Source organism: Triturus cristatus, chromosome 9 (genome assembly GCF_964204655.1).
Source record: "Triturus cristatus chromosome 9, aTriCri1.1, whole genome shotgun sequence".
Lineage (NCBI taxonomy): Eukaryota > Metazoa > Chordata > Amphibia > Caudata > Salamandridae > Triturus > Triturus cristatus.
Genome location: NC_140592.1, coordinates 802,927,510 through 802,954,141, shown reverse-complemented (window position 1 = coordinate 802,954,141; position 26,632 = coordinate 802,927,510). Strand labels below are relative to the sequence as shown.

At 43.9% G+C, this 26,632-nt stretch overlaps 1 protein-coding gene across 1 annotated transcript in view; it reads right to left on the bottom strand.

Moving 5' to 3' along the window:
• LOC146798868 (nesprin-2-like) overlaps window positions 1-26,632 on the bottom strand; it is a 1,144,883-nt gene that overhangs the window by 624,994 nt on the left and 493,257 nt on the right. The window contains exons 47-51 of the mRNA XM_085627789.1: window positions 24,200-24,460; window positions 20,526-20,807; window positions 18,299-18,493; window positions 16,259-16,543; window positions 6,241-6,522 (exon numbers count right to left, since the gene is read on the bottom strand). Coding sequence (XP_085483915.1) covers window positions 6,241-6,522; window positions 16,259-16,543; window positions 18,299-18,493; window positions 20,526-20,807; window positions 24,200-24,460 — 1,305 coding nt within the window. The remainder of the gene's footprint in view (window positions 1-6,240; window positions 6,523-16,258; window positions 16,544-18,298; window positions 18,494-20,525; window positions 20,808-24,199; window positions 24,461-26,632) is intronic.

The following is a 26,632-nucleotide window of genomic DNA, read 5'->3' as shown; positions in this document are numbered from 1 at the left end:
TTGGACAAGATAAATGGTGTACCACAAAGAAAGCTATTTTGTTATGGGATGCAGGCTAGGGTGGCAAAAATGCCTCAATAGGAATGGGCATCTTGTCCCCTGCTCAGATTTGCACAGGTTACTTAATTTGACTGTAAAGAATCACACTATGTTCTCTGACCCACAACTAACATGGGGGACCTGGCAGGGCCTATTGATGGGCAGAGTGAAATTAGAAGGCGGAAACACAGAGATTGGGGGAGGAAGGAGAAACTAAGACTGTGATGCAGATTGGATGGAAGGTAAACAAAATCCAGGGAAAGACATGACCCAGGGGCTCAGAGACATGGAAGGTAGGGGCTATGGATGGGAGTTGGAGTAGCTGGGCAGGAGAAGTAGGAAGGGACAAGGATAGGAACCGAGTGAAGCAAATGGAGAACAATAAGTGACAGAGGCTTGGAAATTGAAGGAGAGAGATCTACAGATGTAAGTGTTGATTTAGCAAGAGCACCTTCAATCAACAGTAAACAAAATGGTTACTTACCATTAGGAGTAGTTTTGCAGCTTGAAGAATTTTCCGCCATATAGTGGTTGGTTCTAGAAAACACCTTTTTTTCTTTCTTGTTTTGGGTGCTGTTGACCACCATTTGGTGCCAGGTACATCCCCTGATTGACGTCAGACGGCGCCCTAGAGGTTGTTGTGCGTGGTAGCCATCTTCGGATTCTTTTTTCTGTTTGTGTTCTAGTTAGAAGTCTTGTTGATGGTTATCTAGATCATTATTGCAAATCTCTTCTCCACCTGTTTGTTTTCCATGCAGGGGATGGTGGGTGGGTCGCATGTGAATCCAGAAAATTCTTCAAGCTGCACAACTACTCCTACTGGTAAGTAACCATTTTGTTTTGCAGCCTGAAACCTTTTCTAGATTCACATACTGTGCATCAGATTACATAGTGGTTTGCCTCTCTTTATGGAGGCTGGGGTGAGAGGAAGACCTTGCGAACAGGTGTTGGAGTACTTTCTGTCCTATTTGTGCTTCCTTATTCATTTGTATGTCCACACAGTAATGCTTTGTGAACGTGTATGGTGATGCCCACGTAGCTGCTGCACATATAGTGTCTATGGGCACATTGGTCATTAATGCCAGGTTTGCACACTTCTTTCTTGTGGAGTGAGCTGTTGGCTGTGTTGTTAATTCCTTGTTAGTCGTGGCATAGCATATTTGGATAACTTGAACTATCCAGCTTGAGATTCTCGCCTTTTTGGCAGGCGATCCTGTGTTGGTGTCTGCGTAGGCCACAAGCAACTGTTTGGATTTTCGCGTTTGTTCTGTTCTTTGTAAGAAGTAAAGTAGTGCCCTCCTTACATCCAGGGTATGGAGGCTTCTTTCGCCCTTAATCTTTGGGTTTTGAAGAAGACTGGGAGAAGGATATTATGGTCTATATGGTATTTGGATACCAACTTTGGCAGGAACTGTTGGTTCCTGCCAAAGTTGGTATTTAAAATTACCTTGTCTTTGTGCATTTTCTTGTATGGTTCCTGTATGGTTAATGCTTGTAACTCGCTTACTCTCCATAAGGATGTTATTGCAATGTGAAAGGCTGTTTTTAAGGTGATGTGCTTGAGTTCTGCCTTATGCATGGGCTCTAATGGTTTTGTCATTAGTAGCGTGAGTACTCTATTTAGACTCCATATGGGTACTGGTGCTGTTCTAGGGGGAGCAATTCTTTTTGATCCTTCTAGGAATTGTTTTATGACAGGCCTTGTGAAAAAGCTTTTGCATGCTTTTCCCCTGGTGTATGCTACGATAGCAGCGAGGTGCACTTCTATGCTTGAGTAGTTGATGTGGCTGTCTGGGAGAGGAGTTAAATAGGTGATCACTGTTTCTTGTGTGGAATTTATGTGGTTATTAGCTGTGCACCAGGAGGTGTATCGCTTCCATTTTGCAGGATAGCATTTTCTTGTAGTTTGCCTTCTTTATTTCCTTTGTTCGTTGAGGCAGGTTAAGGTGGCCAAACTCTACGTATTCAGGTGTCAGGCCGCTAGTTGTAGCGTCATTGGCTCCGGGTGGATGATTTGGCTCTGTTGCATTGTCAATGAGTCCTTGTATGTTTTGATCTTGATCATCCTTCCCCTGGACAGTTCTAACAGGCTTGAATGCCATGTCTGTACTGGCCATTGCGGGGCAATGAGGATTAGGTTTGTTCCTGGTTGATCACTTGAGATACTACCCATTGGCAGATTTCCTGTGCTCGCTTGCTTAGTGGGAATGATTTTGTACATCCCTGTTTGTTGAGATAGAACATTGTTGTGGTGTTGTCTGTTTGGATTAACACAGTTTTCCCCTGAATGTGTTTATGGAACATTTTCAGGGGTAGGAACACCATCTTCATTTCCAAGTGGTTGATGTGTTTTATGGAATCCTGTTTGTTCCATTGACCACGTACCTTCAGCTGTTTGAGGTGTGCTCCCCATAGGCTGAGGGATGTTTCTGTAGTTATTGTCACAGGAGTTGCCATACTGAAAGGTCTGCCTTGTGCTATGCTATTGGATGCCCACCATTGTATTTCTGCTTGCAGCCTGTGCGTAACAACCAATAGATCCTTCCAACTCCCTATGGCTTGGGACCAGTTGTTGGTCAGCCATTCTTGAAATGGGCACGTGTAGACAGGCGTGAGGAATGAGTGGTATGCATGATGCCATCATGCCCATACATTTTATGACCCTCCTCTTGGTCAGAGACTGACCCTTGTGGTAGAGTGATATTTCTGGCTTTATTGACTGTATTCTCTTCTGAGTCAGGTACACCCGCGCGTTTCTTGAGTTTAGTCTTGCAACTAGGAAAGTCTTTTCCCTTTCTAGCTTTGTGGATGACTTCTTGTGGTTTATAGAGAACCCTAGATTTTGCAGCATGTGAATAGCTGTTTGAATGTGTTTGAGGCATCTCTGTCTTGTGTTTGCCCTTATGAGCCAGTCATCCAGGTAGGGGTAAACGTGTATCCCTTCTCTCCTTAGGTGTGCCGCCACTGCGGCTAGGCACTTGGTGTAAACCCTTGGTGCTGACTTGATTCTGAAAGGGAGTACCTTGAATTGAGTGCACACCTCTGTGTAGGAACCGTAGGAATTGTCTGCGTATTTAGTTTATGTGTAAGTAGGCATCCTTAAGGTCTAAGGTCTATTGTTGCCATGTAATCTCCTTTTTGGATTTAGGAGATTATTTCTTGTAGTGTAACCATCTTGAAGTGTTGTGTTAAGATGAACTTGTTTATGAACATTAGGTCCAGGATTGGCCTTAGTGATAGATCCTGTTTGGGAACTAGGAAGTATGGTGAATAGTTTCCTTTGAAAACCTCCTGCTTTGGTACTAATTATATTGCTTATTTTTGTAGTAGTTCCTTTATTTCCAAATTTAACTGTATGAGTTCTTGTTTTTTAAACTTTTTGTTTTTGGTGGGTTTGCAGGTGGTGTCTTTGTTAGTTCTATGCAATACCCGTATTTCACCAGATTTAATATCCAATTGTCTGTTTGAAGAATTGTGATATTCTTCCTCCCACTGGTGTTTGATGTGGGTCCTGTTGTATTTGGGAGTCAATTTGAGCTGTTTCCTCTTCCTCTAGAGGGCTGGCCTCTGCCCCTGCCTCTTCCTCGAAAGGGCTGCTTGGGTTGTTGTTGCCAACCTTCGTATCCTGATTGTTGGCCTGTTTGTTGTCCGTTCCCTGGCCTTGTTGATGTTGCAATATTTGCTATCCTTGGCCAAATGCACCTCTTCCTGTGGGTTTTCTGTTGTGGAACCCACCTCTTTTGAAGGCACCTCTTTGCTGCAGGGCTTCCATTGTGCTGGCTGTTTCATTGTCCTTCTTGATTTGTTGGAAGGATTTGTCTACCTCCATCCCAAATAGTGCGTCTCCTGTGAAGGGCCTGTTGATGATGGAGGTTTGCACCTCCTGTTTGAACCCTGAGATCCTAAGCCAAGCATGTCTTCTTAGGGTGGTGCCTGTGCACATTTGCCTGCTGGCAGTGTCTGCTGCATCTAGTGCAGATTTAAGGCATGCATTTGAGATGTTTCTGCCTTCTTGGACAATAGATGTTCCTCTCTTGTTGTGCTCCTCAAGGAACTTGTTGATGAGCTCCCCTATGTCGTCCCACAGCTGGTGTCCATATCTGTTGAGGAGGGCGTTGGAGTTAGCAATGCACTATTGTGTTGCTGCTTCTTTCTCCATCTTTCTTCTCACCATATCCATTCTCTTGCTTTCCTTTTCTGGTGAGGGTCCAGTGTTATGGAGTGCATTAGCTCTTCTTCTGGCCGTGGTGATGATAATGGAGTCAGGCACAGTGTTGCCCTGAATATATTTAGGGTCCTTGGAGGAGGCCTTGTACTTTTTCTCGACCCTTGGTGTCACCCCCTTGCTTGAGGTTGGTTCCTTCAAGGCTTCCTTGCCCTGGTCTAGGATGTTTGGTAGCATTGACAAGTACTGTGTTCCCTTGTTGACAGGGGACAGTGTTTCCAGCAGGAAACAAGTGTCTCCTTTTTCCTCTTCGAGGGGTACCCCGAAAGTGTCTGCTGCCCTTTTCACCAGTCCAGCTGGTTCTAGAAGGCTATATCATCTGGTGGTAATGCCTTCGACGGATAGCAGCATATCTCCTCTTCGGGACTTTCGGTGTGGTGAGGTCATTCATGTGTCCTTAAAATGTTCAGAGTCCTCCATCTCTTCTGGAGTGTCTCCGTGTTCCTCTGGATCTTCTTCGCGAAGTTCGGGGGTTGAAGGGGATTCGAGGATATCCTCCTATTCTCCTTTGGAGTCTTTCGCTTCTTAGGCATCAACTTTTTCCGGATCGGTAACCGGGACTTTAGGGATCCGGAAGTCTTTAAGTGACACGTTGAACTCCTATTTCTTCTGGTGGAGCGTCGCCATCTCGGCCTCGAGTTGTTTTCTCTTCTTCTGGCCCTTGAGTGTTCTCTTGTCGTCGGACACTGGAGACTTTCTTTTCTTGCTCACGCTTGAGTCCTTCGACAGTGTTGCGCTTCCCTTCGGGGGTTCATGTTCGACCCTTGTTTTCCACGTCTTATGCGACTTTCCCTCTTCGATATCCCTAGGTAGAGTCCCGAGGGGTTGATCAGATTGCGACTGACCTTCCATCGCCTTTTTACTCTGTTTCAGGGCTGCCTTGGGTTGCACCTTTTCTTCGTGGCCCTTCGGTTCTGAAGGATGTGCATGGTGTCTTACCTTATCCGTCTTCTTCCCTGTGTCACTAGCCTTCTTGTGGGCGTGTGGTTTCTTGGAGTCTCTTTCCAGATTTTTGACGTTTGATCCCTCATGCGTTGACTCTGCTGGCATTCCCTGGTCCTCGTCGTCACTGGACATGCCCAGGTCCTTAATGAAAGTCTTCTTCGATATTTGAGACATGGTGGCGTAGTGGGCCTCTCTCTGCTTTCGACGAGTCCTGAGTGTTTTTGGCAGGAATGGCGTGCAGGCCTCACAATCCTTGTCCTTATGGTCCTTCGGTAGGCAGAGGTTGCACACGTCGTGTGGATCGAGTTGTGCGAACTTGTGGTGGCATTCGGGGCAGAACTTGAAAGGGGTATTTTCCATGGCCCCTACCTTGACATTTGTCGGCCTTAGAGGTCTTTCGTGTCAATCCTGGAGTCCTGTTCTTATCTCCGGTTGGGTCGTCGATGTTTGGTGTAGTTCACTGGAACTTTTTTAGGCTTTTTCTCCTTTTTTTCGGGGATATCCTGAAAAACTTCGGAGCTTCCCATCCTACTTCCAGACCCAAAGGTGGAAAAAAGAACCTGAAGATGGCTACCACGCACAACAACCTCCAGGGGGCAGTCTGACATCACACAGGGGACGTACCTGGCACCAAATGGTGGGCGACTGGGCCCAAAACAAGGAAAGGAAAAAAACAAGGACTATTCCAGACCCAACCACTAGATGGCGGAATAATGCACAGCATGTCAATCCAGAAATGGATTGACGCTGCAAAACCAAGCATTTGTTTATTTGAGCAGCAGTAAGCATCAGTACACCAAGCATGGTGAGTGGATGGAGGACAGGAGACCAATTTATTATAAAGTGGTTGGATATCAGGTATGTTTACATTTTTAAGCCTTTTCCAGCTGTATTTTGGATGCGGCACAATGTAACATCCCTTCCCTCATGACTTGCAATATGGTGATTAATTACAGGTGGTGGCATATTTCTGGCATACTATGAATGGCACTATTTTGACACATTTACATTGTATAATCTTTGAAGATTACCTCAAACTTTTCCAAGGCCATTTTCCCCTGTCCGCCAGTTACTTTTCCAAAAACAGCTGACACCATCTCGCTCGCTGAAACATCCTTGTTTTTAGGTTCTTCATGAAAAATTGTAGGTTTTGTTGTGAAAGAAGGCTCAGAGCTCTGTTTGATTTCTCCCTCTATAATTATTTCAGTTTCAGATTCCACCATTTTCAGAACTGGTGAATGTATGTCTTTTTTACATAATTCCTCTGAGGTCAGAATCTCCTCCAATGTTTCATTTTTCTTGCTGTCATAGACCTGCAGAGATACCAAAATCACAAAGTTAGTTACCCATGGAAAGTGGGGCTGGAAGAATTTTCAGAGCAGGGCTGCTGCCATCAGTGTTACATCACCAAGGTCATAGAAATTGTGAAAAATCCAAGCATCACACAAAGAACAAGTGTAGCAAATGAGTCATACGCATTCAACAGAAGAGCAGTAAGGGTGTGGTATATAGTCAGTGGTTATTTTGTAGTGCACTGTCGCAAATTATTAATAAAGCATGATATGATAGCGCTTTTTCATTTACAGACAGTACATTTTCCATTAACATGGCCACTAAATTTTCACAAGCATGCTGTTTAACCGAAAAAACGATATAGTGAACAAACAGCAATGTGTAGAAATTGGGTGGCAGTGACTAATATTTAAAAATCACTAAGTAAAGTGTCTTAATTTGTTTTCAATTGGGGAGATCTGCTGTCAGATTATGCCAAGGTTATTCAATAGGGCCCTCTCATCATCTTTCACTGTTATTTGCCTCTTTGGCCCAGTGCAACAATGACATTTCCAAACAACCAACAGATTTTGCGTTGTTGATTACGGTGAAGCTTGCTTTTGTACTGGTAGATTGGTGTAAACAACAATGCAAAATAGCTTCACACCATTTTAATCAATGCATTCCCACCTTCTGAATTAGTGATGAGGGAGCAGAACTCCAGGTACGTCTTCACATTAAAGAATGGGACTTGTCAATAAGTGTGGCATGAGTATGAATGAGCAGTAAAGAAATTTCACTGCAGTTATATGATACCACAAACATTTAGAATGACGCTGAAGTTCCTAGAGAGGGTCTGCCTGCACCATGCATTAATAATTGAACATAAATACATATTTGCTAATATGGGTGTCCAGGAAGGACGGCGGGATAATGCATGACAAAGTTTTAATTTCGAATCCTTGCATAGCAGGAAACCTGCAAGCTTTACAACTGGTCCAGTAGTGCTGGAGAAGAACCTGGACATCAGGACTGCTGTAAAATTAAAACAGAGAGATAGATGCTAACTTATATTTATCTAATGTCAAGTTTTTTCCATTCACTCTAATGCATTTAATGCAACGTTACATGATGTCAGCTCTTTTTCCATAGAAAATGCCACTAAATGAATGTAATTGTTTAGGAAATACCTCTTTAGGCAAATCCACAATTTAGCATGCAAGAAAGGTGACTTCTTATTAATATATAAACATTAAGTACTGGCTATAATTATGTGGACATTATATACACTATGTAGTAGGTACTACCAATGTTGTAATGTACAAGTTACTTACCTTCGGTAACGATGTATCTGGTTGAGACGATTCTAGCTGCAGATTCCTTAATGTAGAATTATCCCCAGGCGTGAGACTGGATCCAGAAAATGTTTGCCACACCATCTCTGCGCGCCAGGGGGCGGCACCACGCGACTCTGCCCTGACGTTGTCCGCAGGCCCGACGTCAGCAAGGTCACATAAGTCCCACCCAGGCGCGCTGATGTCAGTTTTCTTCTGAGAACTTTTCCGCGCCACAACGTGGAGCCATCTCCAACAAAACTGTGAGAGTATGGGAACAGTGTGCAAAAAGAGCAGTGAAACAGAAAGGAAAGAGGAGAATGGTGAGGAACAGCACCAGCAGGGACAGTGCCAAGCATTGCGTTACTGAAAGTCACGAAAGGGAAAGAGCAGAGCACCCTCTGAGAAGCAACCCTACAAGCGATGGCGACATCCTCCTTGGAGGCAGAAAAACATGTGAAAAATGTTGTGGTAGATGACAGAAAACCTGCAACCCCAAACTATAACAGTGAAGGGTACAAGTCCGGAACAGATGAATAACCACCCCAAGACAACACCAGCAAGGAATGTTGCATCCCTGGTAAAGAGCTAATGCTGAGGCACAGCCAAGAGACCCCAACCCAAAGGACTGCAGAGGAGTAAGAAGGAGAAGATCGTGAGTAGGCCCCACACTGGAATAACCAGGGGGCAGGGATGCAGAAGTACACTTGAACCTGCTGTCTAATTACCAGGAAAGAAGGAGTGGAACAAATAAACAGAACAAAGCATCGTGCCAGGGAGGAAGTGGAAGAGGGCACCCGCAGCAGACAAAGCCACCCGGAGGGAGGCGAGTACAGAAGACCAAGCAGAAGGGTCCTCGCAGAATGGGGAGGAAGGGCGGGCCGTGGAGGAATCTGCGGCTAGAATCATCTCTATCAGAAACATCGTTACCGAAGGTAAGTAACTTGTACATCTGATAGAGACTACTAGCCGCAGATTCCTTAACGTAGAATAGATATCCTAGCCATACCCAGAGGGGAGGAAGGTCTGCGAGAGAACCACGCCAGCCTGGAAGAATACAGGGCCCCAACAGGGGATGAGTCATGGGGGCAGGAAGAAAGGCCCAGCCCTCACCAAGCAGAAGTAAGCAAGAACAAGAAGAAGGGAAGGCCAGGATACCACAAGCCTACACAAAGGACAAAGGGCGTCTGCCAGAAAACCCAGAGGGACAGACGGCACCTAGCGAGTACCAAGGAGAGAAGAGAACCACCTCAAAATCTAAGGAGAAAAGGTGGAACAGAGGCAGAGTCCGCCTCAGGAGAACAAACACAGCGAAGGGGACAGCTGAACGGGTATCAGCGCCGAGGCAGCGGACAAGACAGGAACGGCCCCACAGCCGATAAGCGCATACGTGAGAAGGAAGACACAGTCACACAAAACTCCAGCAAAGCAAGGGACAGGAGCACACGAGGACATGCTGAGGCCCACGGAGTTGGACCATAACTACCAGGCATGCGCAGCAGGCAGCTGGTAAATACTATAAAGTAATGTGCCCAGAACAAGCCAAGCGCAAGACGAAGACAGAGGCAAGGGAACCCCAGGACAAGTTCCAGAGAAGGACCGCTCCAGTGGCACAACCAGGCCCACGAAGAGAAGTGAGACCGGCCAGAAGATAAAGAGGAGAGGAACCCCCCACAAGAAGCAGCTGGGGTGGGGGGGTGGGGTTATGGGGGGCGAAGCGACCCCCCGGAAGCGAGAAATATGTAGTACAGGTCTAAAGCCGGCAACTAAACACAGGCAGGGGACCAGGCCGAACTGGCGGAGAATAAGGTGAAAACACCAAGCCATGACATCGTAGACAGCATGGCAACAGGCGGTCTGTCAATCCAGAGGCTGAGGAGGGAAAGCAAAACGCACAGAAGCAGACCTCCCGCAGGAACAAAGGGCAAAATGTACGACAGGTGAGCCCTGTAGAAGAAGGATGGAAACACCATCGGATACTGAGCAGCACAGAACCTGGAGCAGCGCAAGCTGCGCGAAGGCGAAAGAAAGAAGAGAGAGACCGCACTAAGCGGTATACAGTGATGCCAGGAAACGCGAGGAACCCGAGAAGGGCTCCCCACCCGCCCAGCTTAGGACAGAGCTACACAATAGCCTACAAGTACCCCACCTAGGGTATGACACGTCCCACAATAAAACAGGTGAACACCTCTTAGGGAAACCCGCAGCAGAAGTCAAGAACATAAAAGACCTGTGGATATCACCACAGGCGGCTTACCAATCAGCCAAAAAACACACCTATGGCCCAACCTGAGGATGTATACAGTTGCACTAACAGTCAAAAATCACACCACAAAAGTTGAAGGGCTGTACCAGCAGCCAAAAGAACAGAAGGGCCAACGTGAGGACCCTAAAGGCATTCCAAGCCACACACAGCACACAGACATCCCAACCGAAACATTAGGCCCAAATAGAAAGGTGGGATAAACATCTCCCTCAAGACACCGGAGGACCGACAAGCCGAAGCTTACGGAGGGGGAGGAAGACGGAACCCCTGCAAGAAGTCGTTGAATAGCGGAGTCCGCATGGGTGTTAAATAAAAGCATCCCATCAAAAGGCAGGTCAACAAGACACTCCTGAATATTCTCCGGAAAGACGCTATCCCGCAACCAAGCATGGCGGCAGAGGGCCACAGAACTTGCCATAGCGCAGGCGAGAGAATCAGAGACATCCAAGGCTGAACGGAGAATAAACGCAGCTAACTCCCAACCATCCAGCACATGGCGCCGCAGATCAGCGCAGGCACCGTTGTGGGAGGTGCGAGACAGAAGGGACTCCGCGGAATCCCATAGGTCGGAGGTAGCCCTGGCCAACACACAAAGCGTGCTGAGCGCGCGCACAGCAGCACTAGTGGAAGCGAATAGGTTATACCCCCAGGAGTCCAACCACCGGGCCTCCCGTAATGGAGGGAGCAACACTGAAGGCAAGGAAGGAAAAGCAGTCTGCAGGACAGGGCCCTGGGCAGAGGGGTGGGAAGAAAGGCAGGCTGGATCATGCGGGGCAGGATGGTGGCAGTGGAGGAGTGGCTGAGGTACCGGATCCCCCGTAGCAGGATGCCCCCAGGCCCCCAGGCCCAAAGAAGACAGTTGTGGAGCGAAGTTTCAAATGGAAGCAGCGGCCCCCCCCCCCCCCCACCAGAGCCATGGTGGAGAACCTCCAACAAGTGGTCCATTGGGATCGGGGCGACCGGGTTGCCCATTTGCAAAATGCCTGTGGCCGTGAAGACGGCCCGGACAAAGGCCACACTCGCCTCCGTAGGACATCGTGGGGGAGTGTCAGGTCTCACCAGAGAGAACACTGACGAGGCATAAACAGCAGCAAAACACCACGGACGTTAACTGAACTACAATTCCCATGAATCAATGGGGGGCCACGTAGGTGACGTCATTCCGCACTTGGAAGGAAATAATTTTACCTCTTCCGAGGAAGCAGCAGGTGCCGGTTACTCTTGCCGCTGAGACGCCGGAGTTCGTAGAGGTCTGGTAAGGGTGCATCTAGCACCGCATTACATTTCGTTATTTTTCCTTGTAGTGCTCAGCGGATATGGCAAACTCTTGAGGATTATCGGTACATACTCCTGCCCTGTTGGCTGAACCCAGTTCCGAGTTCTTGCGGGAGCAAACGAGCACCGCTTGTTACAATGTTGAGAACAAGCAGGGAGTTATGTTCCTGATTTAAATGCATGTGGCCGGGTAGGGAGGTGGCTGCCTTTTCCTACTTCTTGGCGTTCTCTCATATTGGCGAGTTATTAACTCATGCAGGGAGAACACGTAGGCATGAGAAAACAAGCAGCGTTCTGAAAGTCATGTTTTCATTGTGAATATTTACGAGCGCACTATTGAGGATCTTCATTTGAAAACCTTGCAAGGAGGATTATTTAAGAGTGCGTTATTATTGCTACTGCCGTGAGAAGTTCCATTCCTATATATTAGGAACTTATGACATGCAACCTATTTAAATATACATGTTATGAGAAGTATCAGATACTGTGGGTATATTCTCCACTCCATAAAACTTGGTTGCCAGTGGAGTAACGTGATGAACCATTCCTGATTTGAAGGATCTTCGTATTTACCACCTTTTGTTTAAGTGCTTATGCTTTGGGCCCTTCTTTTGTGTTATTTCACTACAGGGGAACCTGAACCTAGTCATGTCAGCACTGTACCCCTGTTCAGCCACGCACTGCATATCCTTGGGTAGGTGTTATCACTGGAGCAAAGGGAGGGGTTGGTGATTCAGTGCGTACATACGTTTTGACGTGTTGTTTCATCCGTAGATATATATGGTGCCTTGATAACTGCTATATGCTTTACAGGTACCTAGAAAGAGCCATATGTACCTGTAATTTTTTGCAGTGTATTACCATTTGTGTCTAATTATTTGCATTACCTGGTTGTTATTATTGTTACAGGTCTCCCTCCCCGCTGTCCCCTTCCTTCCCTTCCCCCGCTTGATCATGCCACTGTGTCTGTACTACTAAACCAGACCGTGGTGGTATCAAGAGGTGGACCATAAAGAGCAACATACGATCCTGAGGATTCAAGGCTGCGACAGGGAGAGAGCAACTCTTCCGTGGACGAAGGCTGCAAACTAAGCCGCCCGTCCCCACGCCATGCTGGAGGAAGAAACGGCCCACCCCTGTAGGAGGGAAGACCCATGACAAGTGAGGAGCCTGAGGGGCCTCCGGAGAAGGCTGGCGGGGCAATTGCCTGCAAGGTGATGAAGAGCGGGTCCAGGGACGTGAACTCGGAGACGGCATAGAACTCGCCCTGGATGCTGCCGGGGAAAAGGCAACGATGCAGCGTCCAGTCTCCGGTGAAAAGGAGACAAGGAGACGACAATTCTCTGGAGAGGAAGGGACGATCCGACGTCCGGACGGCGCCGGGGAGTCCGCCATGGACACCGGTGTGTCCTTGATCGGTACCGAAGTGTCCACCAGGGGTGCCGAGTCTGCTTTCCACCACCACATGCCTCACAGGGGAAAGGGGCGGGGTCGGAGCCGAAGCAGCCAATGAACGGTGCCAAAAAGGCACCGGCTCGACCTCTGACGAGGCAGCCGCCTGTGCAGAGGACCGAGAGGGACCCGGCGAGGCGCCCAGGGTCCCGGCCTCCACCCGCAGTGCCGCCAAAGCCGGGGAGGAAAGCCAGAGGACCGAGGGGGACTCGGGGATGAGCTGTGAGTCCCGGCGACCTCCTGCGACACCACAGGGAACCCCGCTGGGTTTTACGGCGAGGAGGGGAAGCCATGGGCCGAAGAGGGTAACCTCATAGGGCCGCACCTCGACGACACCACTCTTCCAACACCTGAAGCCGAACTCGTCGGTGCCGGGGGTGAAGCATGGTGAAGGAGCCGCGGACGTCTCAGGGAGAGGAGGGGGGCCCAAAGAAGCCTGCAGAGCCGCAGTGTAGGTCTTCATTTGGGCCCTTGTCACCCCAATGCCATGAAACGGCAGATAGGGTGGCGACGGACGAGGGAGCACATCCAGAGAGGAACCCGTGCCCTCTGCAGACTGAGGACAGGGCCTTGTGGTAAGCTGTAGGACTAACCGACAGGCGAGCGACGCCCCTGGGGCCTCAGTGAAGGATGACGCTGCAGCCGGAATCGGCAGCTTCTGGACCCGTCTGAAGGTAGGGGACAGACGCTGTGATGAGACCGATCTGGACAAGCGGGCCGAAAGCAATTTCATCTGGCACTCCCGCCAGGACTTCAGCTTGAGATGCTGACAAGCTTCGCAGTCCGTAGAATCACGGTGCTCGCCCAAACACCACATACAAATAGGGTGAGGGTTCGTCGCTGACATCTGACGCGCACAAGAAGCACACGTCTTGAAACCCGAAGGCATCGCACACTGTTCCCAACGCAAAGGTGTTAAAAGAGGCCTGAAAACAGGCCAAGAGAACACACTCCGAATCCGCGTTGCACGCGGAAAAGAAGGAAACTGACATCAATGCGCCGGGGTGGGACTTATGTGACCTCGCTGACGTCACGCCAGCGGACAACATCAAGGCGGAGTTGTGTGGTGCCGCCTTCCGGCGCGCAGAGATGCTGTGGCAAAAAATTTCCGGATCCAGTCTCACGCCTGGGGATAATTCTACGTTAAGGAATCTGCGGCTAGTAGTCTCTATCAGATACACAATATAGCATTATTTATGCATACCTCAAATATTGTGCCAGACACCTTCTCTTTAGCGTAAATTAGACCGGGAGAAATACTTGTCGTCACCTTGCTTACTGAAGTAGGCTTCTTTCCAGTTTCTTCATGAGAAAAGTTGAATTTTGTGCTGAGGGAGTCACCCCTTTGCATCATTTCCTGAACTAATGATGAAGCAGTCTCTTTGTCTGATTTCTCTTTGGGTAGAACCTCCTTTAATGTTCATTCGTCTTTACTGGACGCCTAATATTTTTTTCAAACTTAGAATTAAGTAATTTGTTTTAAAGTAATACTTTCTCTTTTAAACGGTTCAACACATTACCCACAAAATAAAGTTTGTGACAGAAGTAGGTTTATCCCCTTTTTCTGTAAAACTATGAAGTTGAACTCCTATTAGTTTGACAGAGAAATAGACAAAATACTATTGGGGTGCATTTAAGGAAAATATTGTAATCTTAGAAAGTATTACCCTGGTCAGAAAACTTTCAACCTCCATGAGATTCTGTATTTCTTTGCCTGCTTTCTTCTGTTTAATATCATTCATATTGTAAAACTTTTTATAGAAAATATGTTAATTGTATCCTTTTATTCTAATGAGTATTTATTGCTAGTTTTATCTTTAATTGCAGAGCATATTTTACCTCTGCCCTCTACTCCCCCCCTTTTCTTTTCCTTTGTAATCCTTAAAATTGAAAACAGATTTCTGATATGTTTTATGGCATGTTTTTTATCACATATATTTGTTATTCTTAATATTATTACATCCTGCCCTATGTTGTATGATGAACAATAGATTAATAAAGCTTCTTAAACTTAAAAAAAAGTATTAGCCTACATTAAGTTGTAATGGACTCTTCTGCATCTAAAAGATGCTGTTTACTTCCCAAGCATGCTCAGATTCAAAACAGGCTAAATCAGTAATTTAACCTAGGACTGTTCAAAAGTCATTGATATCACAATAAAAGAAAGACCTGCCTCACTTGCCTAATTTCCTTCATGATGTATTTGTGGAGGTGGGAACTGGGGTGTTGATTCTCTTGACAAAACCTGTACTTTTAATTAAAGTGGTGAGAAGCTTTCAGGATATTTTTTATATTATGAAATGGGGAAGTGAGTGGTGTTAGGACACACAATATCCTTCAAAGTGAGTGTTCAGACATCAGGACCATTTTTTTTACTTAGGCTGGTTGTGAGGAGAGACCAAGTATAGTAAATTTAGATGAAAGTGTAGAGGTTGGATGCACACAAGGTTAGGTTTAGATTGGGATCGCTATAAACTATTCATGCTTTGGACAGGAAGCATACCACCAGCAATGTTGTTTTGCATTGTGATACATGTTTGGGTGACATGAATCATCTTAGCTGACATGTTGGTTTTTGCTTAGATTTTTCCTGAGTGACTGAACTTAATAATAGCACATTACGCCACATTCTCTACATCAGGCCTGACATTGAGAAGACTGCATAGCAAAATAGCAGGAAGAAACATTGTTTGGAATTGAAAAAATACATAGATGGTTGGGGTGAAAAATAAACTGTGATCTTGAGGGGAAGGAAACCAGAGATAGAAAGTAGGGTAAGGCATTAGGATCGATCTGCAAGAGACAGAGACATGGAAGGCAAAACACAGACTGGGCAAGAAAAAGAGGTGAGTATTGGGCCAGAACATGGATGGGAGAGAGTATATAAGGGAATGAGGAGGGAAACAAAATCATGTGAATGGGAGTGGCAAAGATGGGGAGCAAGGAGTCACAAATAACTGGTAGTGAAAGTGAAGCACACAATAGAGTATCCTGTTTAGAATGGAATAAGAGGTCAGGTGTGGCAGCAAGGAGCAAAATGTATTCAAATCAAAACACAGCTTCTGTCTCAGCAAGAACCTCTAGAAGCAGTAAACCAGGCATATTTTGGATTGAGCAAGTGCTGGACACAGGTGTAGTGAAATGCAGGGTGGAGACTTAGGACATTACATAAATATATCTTGGAATGGGTGGGAAATCAAGTAAGTTTAAATCAGAAGGTTTTTGTTCTGTGTTTCTTGGATGAAAGGGGTGGGTCAGGGTAAAGGAAGGATAGAAGCAAAATAAGCAAAATATGGCATTCCATCATAGCACTATGACCGCATTCATCAGAATAATCACATAACTAATCACTGACCCCACTTATGTACAGTCAACAAGAACTATTTCTCACATATTAAGAATTATCACTGTAATGAAACTTTGAATTAATAGAATAATATTACAGATTACCTCAAATGTTCCATCAGGTATTTTCTCTTTCCCATCAGTCTCTGTTTCAGAAGCAGGTGGTACCACCTCATTTCCAGAAAATTCCTTCACTTTAGGTTCTTCATGCGAAATCTCTGGTTTTGTTGTGATGTTAGGCTCAGGCCTCTTGTGCAATTTGCCCTTTTTTAATGTTTCACTATCAACCTTAATTATTTCCAGAATGGGGGAAGGTGTGTCTTGTTTAGTTGATTCCTCTGACAACAGAACCTTTTCTGGTGTTGCTTCTTTATTGCTGACAGTAACCTGCTGTTTCCACAGAAACACAAAGACTTAAGAAACATTTCCTTCTACACTATTATAACTAGTATACAGTGGCAGAATGAACAAATGACTGCAGCATAACATGGCAAACAAGGACATTGAGTAAAGCATTGCTTTAATTAGTTTATGAAGTTCTCATTGAAGGAGCCATGGTCCTTGACACAACTAGATTGTAGTCTTTGAAAGCAAGCCAACTACCACCTTTTATAAGAACACAGCAAAAATCATACACAAACAAATTTCTAATATAATTCACTCGCCAACATAAAGCATCAACAGCAAAATACCCTTTAGTACTTGACCCCCAATGCCCCTATGTCTAGCAAGTCTTGTAATCTAAACATACACATTATTTCTTTCTCAGTCATAAATCTAAGGACCTAACTTTAGAGGTGGGCAGTAATGAGAACGCTGCCACAAACTGGTTGCTATTCCATTTGCTCCTCTGTTGTATCCCCAGCCTCATTTAGCTTTTATTTTCTGAGGATAAACCTCATTTTGAGAATTTGCCTTTATAAAATATTAAAGAATTGCATATAGATCCAACATTCCAACATGCCACCATGGAATGGTTAAACACTGAGGGCCTGATTACGAGTTCACGTAATATTTAATGCAACTGATAAACAATGATATCACAAGGTACCTTATTTATCAGGTGCAATTACGAGTCTTTGCGGAATAAGAAGTGGATTTTGGTGTTTAACGCACCAAAATCTGCATGATATAGTAAATACCGTATGCTTTTCCTAAGTTAAATTTTGGTAGGTTTGACCGAAATGTAATAAATGTGAGTTATTCAAAGCATCTGATAATTGTCAGACGCACTGAGTACCTTCCAACCAGTAAACAGGGGTTTACGCAAGACATTGCACTGTCGAGCAGGGCAGAGTCTATTGTGTATGAGTAGGTTGGTGCAAAATAGCCTGACACCAGTTCAATCAATGCAATGGAACTTCTCTGTAATTTATGAGTTGAGGATGAGGCAGAAGAACCCTAGGTATGTCTTTCAAATAAAGAATCGGCTTGAGGGCACCAGCTATGATTTGAATTTTGGTGAGATTGTGTCAATATGAATTTGTAAAGGAGGTCAAGTGGAATCAAAGTAGTATACTTTAAAAAGAGATTTCTGCATGGCTACATAACATTAAGAACACTTGGAAAGTGTTGTAGATCCTAGAGAGGGTCAGTCACCAATGTGCATTAGGTATATGTTTCAACTTGTATACTTATATCATAGCTTGGTGGTTCACGGAGGGTGAGGAGGCAGTACACAGGGATATTTTAAAACTCTAGCCTGGGGCAGCAGGAAACCTGGAAGCTTCAGAACTGGTAGGGTGGGGTTGGAGAAGAACCTGGATATCGGATAATTTGTGAAATGATGATAGGGAGCTGGTATATTATTTTGTCATGTCATATTTTTCCTATCCAACCTGATGTGACAAATTATCTCTTTTTTTCATAGAAATTACCGGTAACTCAATGTAAGTGTTTCAGTAAGACCTCTTTAGGCAAATCACAATTCAATGGGCAGGGGAGGTAAAGTGCTATCATTACATATTAAAGTATGGCTAGACTTGTGTACACAGTATGCATATTGTAGTAAGGACTTCCATTCTTTCAATACACTGGCATTTCATAGCATCCACAGCATCTTTTACATACTTCAAATACTGTGCCAGACACATTTTCTTCAGCGTCAATAGCTAGTGTAGAAACAGTTCATATCATCTCACTCACTGAAGTAGGCTTCTTTCCAGATTCTTTGTGAGAAAAGTTGAGTTTTGTTTTGACAGTAACTCCCCGTTGAATTGTTTCCACTCCTGTCTTGATTATTTTCTGAACTGATGAAGAGGGAGTATCTTTTTCTGATTGCTCTATGGGGAGAATCTTCTCTGCTGCCCCTTCTTCCTCAATGACAGACACCTGAGGTTGCTTCAAAATCAGAATTAGTTAAGTAGTTGTAATGTGGCTCTTTTATTTTTAAACTTCACAATACATTACATGACTAATAATGTTGATAACACAAATACATTCATTCCCTTTCTTCTGAAAACAAGGAAGTTGACTCTTATTAGTTTGATGTAGAAATAGCCAAAATGCTATTAGGAGGTATATAAAAAACGGAAATCATGCCATCTCAAGGAGTAATAACCTGCTTTAAATGTGGTGGAACCTACTGAATCTGATATATGCGGTCTGTTTCCAAGGCATGCCTAGACTCTGAACACATTTGGGGCCAGATGTTCGACCGTTTTTTGCGGTCGCAAATGGGTAATCGGCCCGTTTGTGACCGAAAAAAAGGGTCCTGGATTGTAAAAATGCTATTTTGCGAGTCGGTGATTTGCAAAATAGCATTTGCGACTCATACTATTAGGAAGGGCCGTCCCTTTCTTATAGCGAGTCACAATAGAATGTACCATTGTTTAGTGACACTGTTGGCGGCCGCAAAACACTCGCAGTTTACCACCTACTTCAAGTAGGCGGTAAGCCGCTCACAAACAGGAAGGGGACTCGAGGGGACCCCTTCCCCTTTGTGAATGGATGCAAAAATATGTTTTAAGAGCAGACAGGGCTCCTAGGCACCACTGCCTGCCCTTAAAAAATGAAACGGATATATTGAATTTTCCTTTTTTAAATGCATCCCATTTTCCTGTAAGGAAAACGGGCCGCATTTATTTGTTTTTAAAACTGATTGCTTTGAAAAAGCAGTAACAGACATGGTGGTCTGCTGACCCCAGCAGGCCAACATCCCTGGGAGTGATAGCCATTCCTAATGGGGTCGCATATTGCACTTGCCTCATGAATATTAATGAGGCAAGCAATTTGCGACCCTAATAGGAATCGCTAACAGTATCTGAGACACTGTTGTACATTCCAATTTGGGAGTCGCAAATTGGTAGGGTCGTACATCTGGCCCTTAGTAAAGTAAGCAAGGGCTGTTCAGAGATGACAGGGGTAGGTACGCTTTGAAATGGGAAAGCAAGGAGCACTAGATCAAAAGTGTCCAAACAGCAGGATCATTTTTCAATTGAAGCTGGTGGTGAGGGAATACTAGGTACAGTAAATTTGCATTAGAAGGTAGAGGCTAGGAGCAAGCAAAGGTATGTTTTGGAGTTGAGGTATAGTAAACCATTCTTGCTTTAGACAAGATAAATGGCATACTAAAAGAAAGCTATTTTGTTCTGTGATGCAGGCTAGGGTTGCAAAAATGTCTTGATAGGAATGGGCATCTTGTCCCCTGCTCAGATTTACACAGGTTACCTAATTTGACTGTAAAGAATCACACTATGTTCTGTGACACACAACAGACATGGGGGACATGGCAGGGATTGATGGAAAGAGTGAAATCAGAAGGAGGAAACACAGAGATTGGGGAGGAAGGAGAGACTAAGACTGTGAAGCAGATGAGATGGGAAGGTAAACAGAACCCAGGGAAAGATATAACCCAGGGACTCAGAGACATGGAAGGTAGGGGCACAGATGGGAGAGGGTGCAGTGAGTAGCTGGGCAGAAGATGGACAAGGAAGGGACAAGGAAGGGACAAGGACGAGGATGGTGAAGCAAATGGAGAAGGCATGGATGAATGGGGTGCCACAGGACTGGAAATTGGTAATGAAGGAGAGAGATCTACAGATGTAAGTGCTGACTTAGAAAGCACACCTTCAGTCATCAGTAAATCAAGCCTATGTTTATTTGAGCAGCAGTAAACATCAATACACCAAGCATGCATTCGACTGGTTAGTGGACGGATGACAGGAGACCAATTTATTATAAAGTGGGTTGGATAGCAGGTATGTTTACATTTTGAAGCCTTTTCCAGCTGCAATGTGGACGTGGCACGATGTAACATCCCCTCCCTCATGACTTGCAATATGGTGATTATTTAAAGTTGGCGGTATAGTTCTGCCATACTATGGATGACACTATTTTGACACATTGACATTCTATAATCTTTGAAAATTACCTCAAACTTTTCCTTGGCCATTTCCTCTTGTCCGCCAGTTACTTTTCCAGAAACAGCTGACAATATCTTGTTCTCTGAAACATCTTCGTTTTTAGGTTCTTCGTGAGAAATAGTAGGTTTTGTTGTGATAGAAGGCTCAGAGCTCTGTTTGATTTCTTCCTCTATAATTGTTTCAGTTTCAGATTCCACCATTGTCAGAACTGGTGAATGTATGTCTTTTTTAGATAATTCCTCTGAGGTCAGAATCTCCTCCAAAGTTTCATTTTTCTTGCTGTCACAGACCTGCAGAGATTCCAAAATCACAGAGTTAGTTAACCATGCACAGTGGTGCTGGAATATTTGTCAGAGCAGGGGTGCTGCCATCAGTGTTACATCACCAAGGTCATAGAAACTGTGAAAAATCCAAGCGTCACACAAAGAACAAGTGTAGCAAATGAGTCATACCCATTCAGCAGGAGAGCAGTAAGGGTGTGGCATAAAGCCAGTGGTGTATTTTGTAGTGCACTGTCGCAAATATATTAATACAGCATGGTATGATAGCACATTTTCAGTTACAGACAGCACATTTTCCATTGAAATGGCCGCTAAATTTTCACAGGCATGCAGTTTAACAGGTGAAACGATATAGTGAACAAACAGCAATGAGTAGAAATTGGGTTTCAGCGAGTAATATTTGAAAATCACTAAGTAAAGTGTATTGATCTGCTTTGATCCTATTAAAAATCTTTGCTTCCATCACACTTCAAATTTTCAAAAACAGTGCTTTATTTTTGCTTTCTTAACACCTGATATAAGTTGAAATAGTTATATGATACATTTTCATCGATCCTACTGCCTTTCCTTTCAAACACCTTGTCCTCGAGCAAGATTGCCGTACAGTTCACTTTACAAAATCCTCTTACTTTGCAGTCAGAAAACGAAAAGTAAATACCAATTTCCATGTTAAACGAATAGGCAGCAGTCTGTCAGAAGATATAGCTATGACATTTGACCTTTGGCTTTGAAAGCACAGCACATATAACAAGAAAAAGACAAAGTTTGAAGGCATTTTCATTGCCCATTCACCTTCGAACCCTAGCCAGTGGTGTAGCAAGGGGGTGGGGTGGGGGGGGTGGCTGTCTGCCCCAGGCTGCACGAGTTTTTGTGGCGCCACTCATACCTGCTATCTCGGGCGGCAATGGCAATCAGAAGGACTGCCAGCACCCCACCCTCTTCAAAGTGGCCACGGGGCAGTAAGCGCAGGGACCGCCATGGGAAACCATTGGTCTAGCTACGCCACTGGCCCTAGCATGGTTATATAAGCGAGTGCCTATGCCATATAGTACCTTTCTACATTCTATTCCAATACATAATTGCAGGTTCAACTTAATAAATGAATTTAAGATAACAAAGCAAATGAGGGAGGTGAAAACTTCATTCTTATTCGTTCAAGAAGCTCCCTCTCCTGACCACTGTTCTGTAATAACAGATTCCAGTCTGTGAGACCAACGAAACTATAGTCTTTTAAAGGAAATAGATTAAAACATATAGTTTTGAATGTACTCTTCTAACATATAACTGTTCTATAATTTAATTCAAGTACTACCAGCAAACTACCCTCAAAGACTCAACCTCACAGTATTTTCAGATAAATTAAACTATCTATAACTATATATAAAAGTAATTATCTGACCAAGTGCCTTGAAAAGACCACAATGTAGTTTATGTGTGCTTTAAAAATATAACAGCCAAACCAACACAGAAGACAAACTATAGTGAGACATGCAGTGGGTTTTGGTTATTAGAAAGGCTCTGGATATGTTTTGAATATAACATGCTGAATAGAGGCTTAATGAATTTGGTAGGACTTCCTATTTTTTTTTCTTAGGGTGGTGATCATATGTCTGGTTCTAGATTGCCTGTTTTGAACCATAGACATGAAAATATGACCCAGCCCCATTGCAATTTTGTACTATTATTTACCCAAGTTGGCTTGCCCAAAAATTGGCATTTGCAATGACTAATAGGTTTAAACAGAATATGTTGGCATGGTAAATTTGTACAAAGGCTGTTTTTATGCTGATAGGTCAGTGCACACAAAACTGCAACATAAGGACCAGAGCATTAGCCTAATCCAATCTCTAGGTAATTTGTAAATTAGAGCATAAGGGAGAAGAATCCCAAGTGCATCTTCAAATACTAAATTGGACTTGAGGACACCAAATGTGAAATAAAGGTTAAAGAGATAGTGTCAAGATGTGGGGTAGGAATCTAAATAGGAAGTGAGGTGTAAACAAGGTAAACTCCTAACAGAAACATCAGGGTGGTTATAAAACAACAGGTATACTGTAAATACTAGCGACAAACCAACAATGTGTTATATTGATATATTTGAAAGAATATTTTTTCTAGATTCAGTTTTCACTGTTGGGGCGTGCACAGGTAGGGTTTGAATTTGTGACTTAGCACGGCAGGACACCTGCTAGCTTTAAAACTTGAAGGCTGGTGCTGAAGAAGCCTGGACGTCAAGCATGGTGTAAATTGTTGAGAGCAAGGGATCAGTAGTGTGCTACCTAGGATTTGTGAGAAGGAATTTGTGAGAGGATTTGTGTGAGAAATATTTTCAAATGGAAGGTGGAAGATGGCAAGATAGCAAGGAAGTCTATCAGAATTCTAGGAGTGTTTTGAGCTGGGGCGAAAGAGTAAAATAAAGACATAGAGTAACTTATTTTTGTCATATAATGTTTTGATATCCAGACAGATCTTTTTCTGTAATTTTACACGTTTTCTTTCATATCAAACTTTCATGTATCTACCCTGATGCTTTTTCCACAACTTTACATGTTTGTTCTCTTTTGCCATGGAAAATATCAGCACCCAGATTTTCTAAGCCTATGCTTTGCCCTTGCATCATGAAAAACGGCATAAGGCAACACAAAGACTTAAGTAATATTTACTAAGCCACACAAAGCCACCTTGTGTGGCTGTGCATGGCTTGAGAATGCCAGAGTAACGCATGGGATTGTAAATCACTGCCTAGCGTTAGTCTGCGTTGGCAAGGTGGTCCATTAGTGAACTGTGTGTGCGGTCCCACACATCCACCCATGGATTTTGGCGCACTCCCAGATATACTAGGGGTAGTAAACCTGGGAATGCGACACAATGCTATGACATTCCAACAGAGGCGTGATGAGGAGAAATATGTTTATTTCTCCTTGTTATTTCCTCTATCTATGTAGAAAGAGGAAAATGCCTCTGATGATTGTTTTTGTGCAGGAAGATGTCCCTTCCTGCACAAAAACAATCCTGCTTGTAACATGGGCACCATTGCACCATGGTGCAAAGGTGCCTTCATTGGTGGTAGGCTGCTGCACACAGTGTGCCAACACAGAGAGAGAGACGGGATGTACCATATCTTAGTAAATATGGCCCATTACTGCTCTCTCTATTTGACGGAGTGTAGCAAGTTGTCTCGCTGCATTGCTTCAACGTTAGTAAATTTGACACCAACTGTTGAAGGTATTTGAGAATGATAGCTTCAGCCAAAACACAATTATCTGTTCAAAATGGAAGTGAAAGATGCATTCCTATCAGCAATTATGAAATTGTTGGATGTAATTGTGCACACTATATGTCATGCACTGAGGAGGAGCATTTTAAACACAACAATACTTTCTAGCATTCTTTTATCATACCTCTAATATTTTGCCAGGCACTTTCTCTTCAGTGGCAGTGACTACAGGAAAAACAGTTGACACAACCTTGCTCGCTGACAGATCCCTCTTTCCAGATTCGTCAAGAGAAGCGTCGATTTTTGTTTTGAAGGAGACTCCCCATTGAATTGTTTCCATTCCAGCCTTAATCATGTCCTGAACTGAGGATAAAGCTGCATCTTTAGCTGTTTCCTCGGTGGGTAGGATTTTCTCCACCATGTCTTCTCCCTTGCTGACAGACACCTGTAATTTTTCAAAATTCACAATTTGCGTTTTTAAAGAAATATTTGCCTTCTAAACTATTATAGAAATGAATGGCAGACATCCTAGCTTCTAAGGTTGGTAAACAGAATAAATATATATATATATTCTTTTTTACTCCACATCATGAAGCTAAACTCTTGTCATATACATACATACATTATCTACTGGCGGTCGCCAGTAGATAGTTATAGTTAGGACTGTGTTTCCATAGGAAATCCGCAACATTCTATTTGGAATAACTTTGGCGCCGGTTGACGAATCCTCGCAAAATTTTCAAAATAGGTGGGGCGCTCCGCTCCGCTCCTATCCTGAAAGTCTCGGGGGGATTCGTCAAGCGGGGGCTGAGAAAAAAGGGGGGTCCCAAAACGCGTTTTCCCCATGCAATTTTCCACAGGGACCTTTAGTCCAAGGTACAGCCCGAACGGCTGAACAGAATTACTTGAAATTTGGCAGAGAGGTAGTCCTCAGGTCAGGGATGTGCCTTTTGCAGGTCTGGTGTCAATCTATTCAGTAGTTCCTGAGAAAATCAAAAGTAAAATCATATATATATGTGGGCGGAGCCTAACCACACATCTCATCCTGAGATCTGATTGGCTGTCAGCACTTCATCCAAGAAGTGTTGGCAGCCATCTTGGGACCAATATACATGATAGCACCTCATTAAAAAGCATTGCAGTTAATAGAAGGTTTTAAGACTTTAGTTACATTATAAATCATTTGTTGATGGTACCATACTCATTTTAGGAATTGTGGTATGTTCTAAGGTGATTTCACCATGTGAAAAAGCCTTCTGCTGGGATATCATGATTGAGAGAAAAATATTTTCTCATGCTTTTCCCACAGAGGTTTGGAAGGTGATCTATAAGCTAAACTGAAAGCTTATTTTCTGTAAATTCACATTATCTTTCTCAGTCATGTGAGAATGAAGTCTGACATTCTCAGTAAAACATGTACATCCAACAAGGGCAGAGACTGTCAGTTGATTCCTTTGTGTTCTACTGCAGCTTCCCAGAGTGTTCCAAAGAACAACTACAGCGCTAACAGTCCTACTTATGATAAACGTATGGCACACCTGAAGCCATCTTGCTTGGATTAAAGTGGTAACTCTTAAAACATTTAATTTAAAAAGGAATAAAATGAGGAGGTTCATTTTTCCATAAAAAGTATGATTAGTGCTGCAGAAAGAAAAATTAGGGCACATTTTGAGTGACTTCTCAAATCCTCATCTATTTCATTAAAAAATTCTGACATGCAGACTGAAACATGCACTTTCAATACCAGCAGCAGTTTTCCCTGGTGAGCAGTAGCTTTACTACAGTGATCTAATGAGCAAAAAGAGTGCTAACATTCTGAATTTATGGCAAATGTGTGACACATCTGAATGCCTTTGGAATCAAAGTAAAAAACTGAAAGTATTTCCTACTGAGGAGACTGCAGTAAATGAGGAAATTAGGAAACTTCATAACAAATAAGTCTACCAAGATGGCCACCAGAGACAAAAGAGCCCAAATGTAGCCCAAATATCACCCAGATGTAGCCCAAGTATAGCCCAATGACAGAATGTCCCAGAGTGTTGTTACAAACAACTAGAGCGCTTACTGTCTTCATTATGACAAAAGTATGGCACACCGGAAGCCACCTTGATTGGAATAAACTGGTAACACTTAAAACATTTAATTTAAAAAGGAACACAATGAGGGGGTTCATTTTGCCATAGAAATTATGATTAGTGCTGAAGAAAGAAAAATTAGGGCACATTTTGAGTGACTTTTCAAATCCTCTTCTATTTCATTAAAAAATTCTGATAGGCAGACTGAAACATGCACATTTAATACCAGCAGCAGACTTCCATGGTGAGCAGTAGCTTTTACAGTGATCTAATGAGCAACTAGAGTGCTAAAACATTCAGAATGTATGGCAAATGTGTGAAATATCTGAATACCTTCTTGATGGAATCAAAGTAAAAAACTGAAAGCATTTTCTACTGAGGAGACTGCAGTAAATGAGGAAATTAGGAAACTTCATAACAAATAAATCTCCCAAGATGGCCACCGGAGACAAAAGAGCCCAAACGCCACAGAAATATCACCCAGATGTAGCCCACATGTAGCCCAATGACAGAAGTGTGCAAAACACTTATTTTTTGTGTAT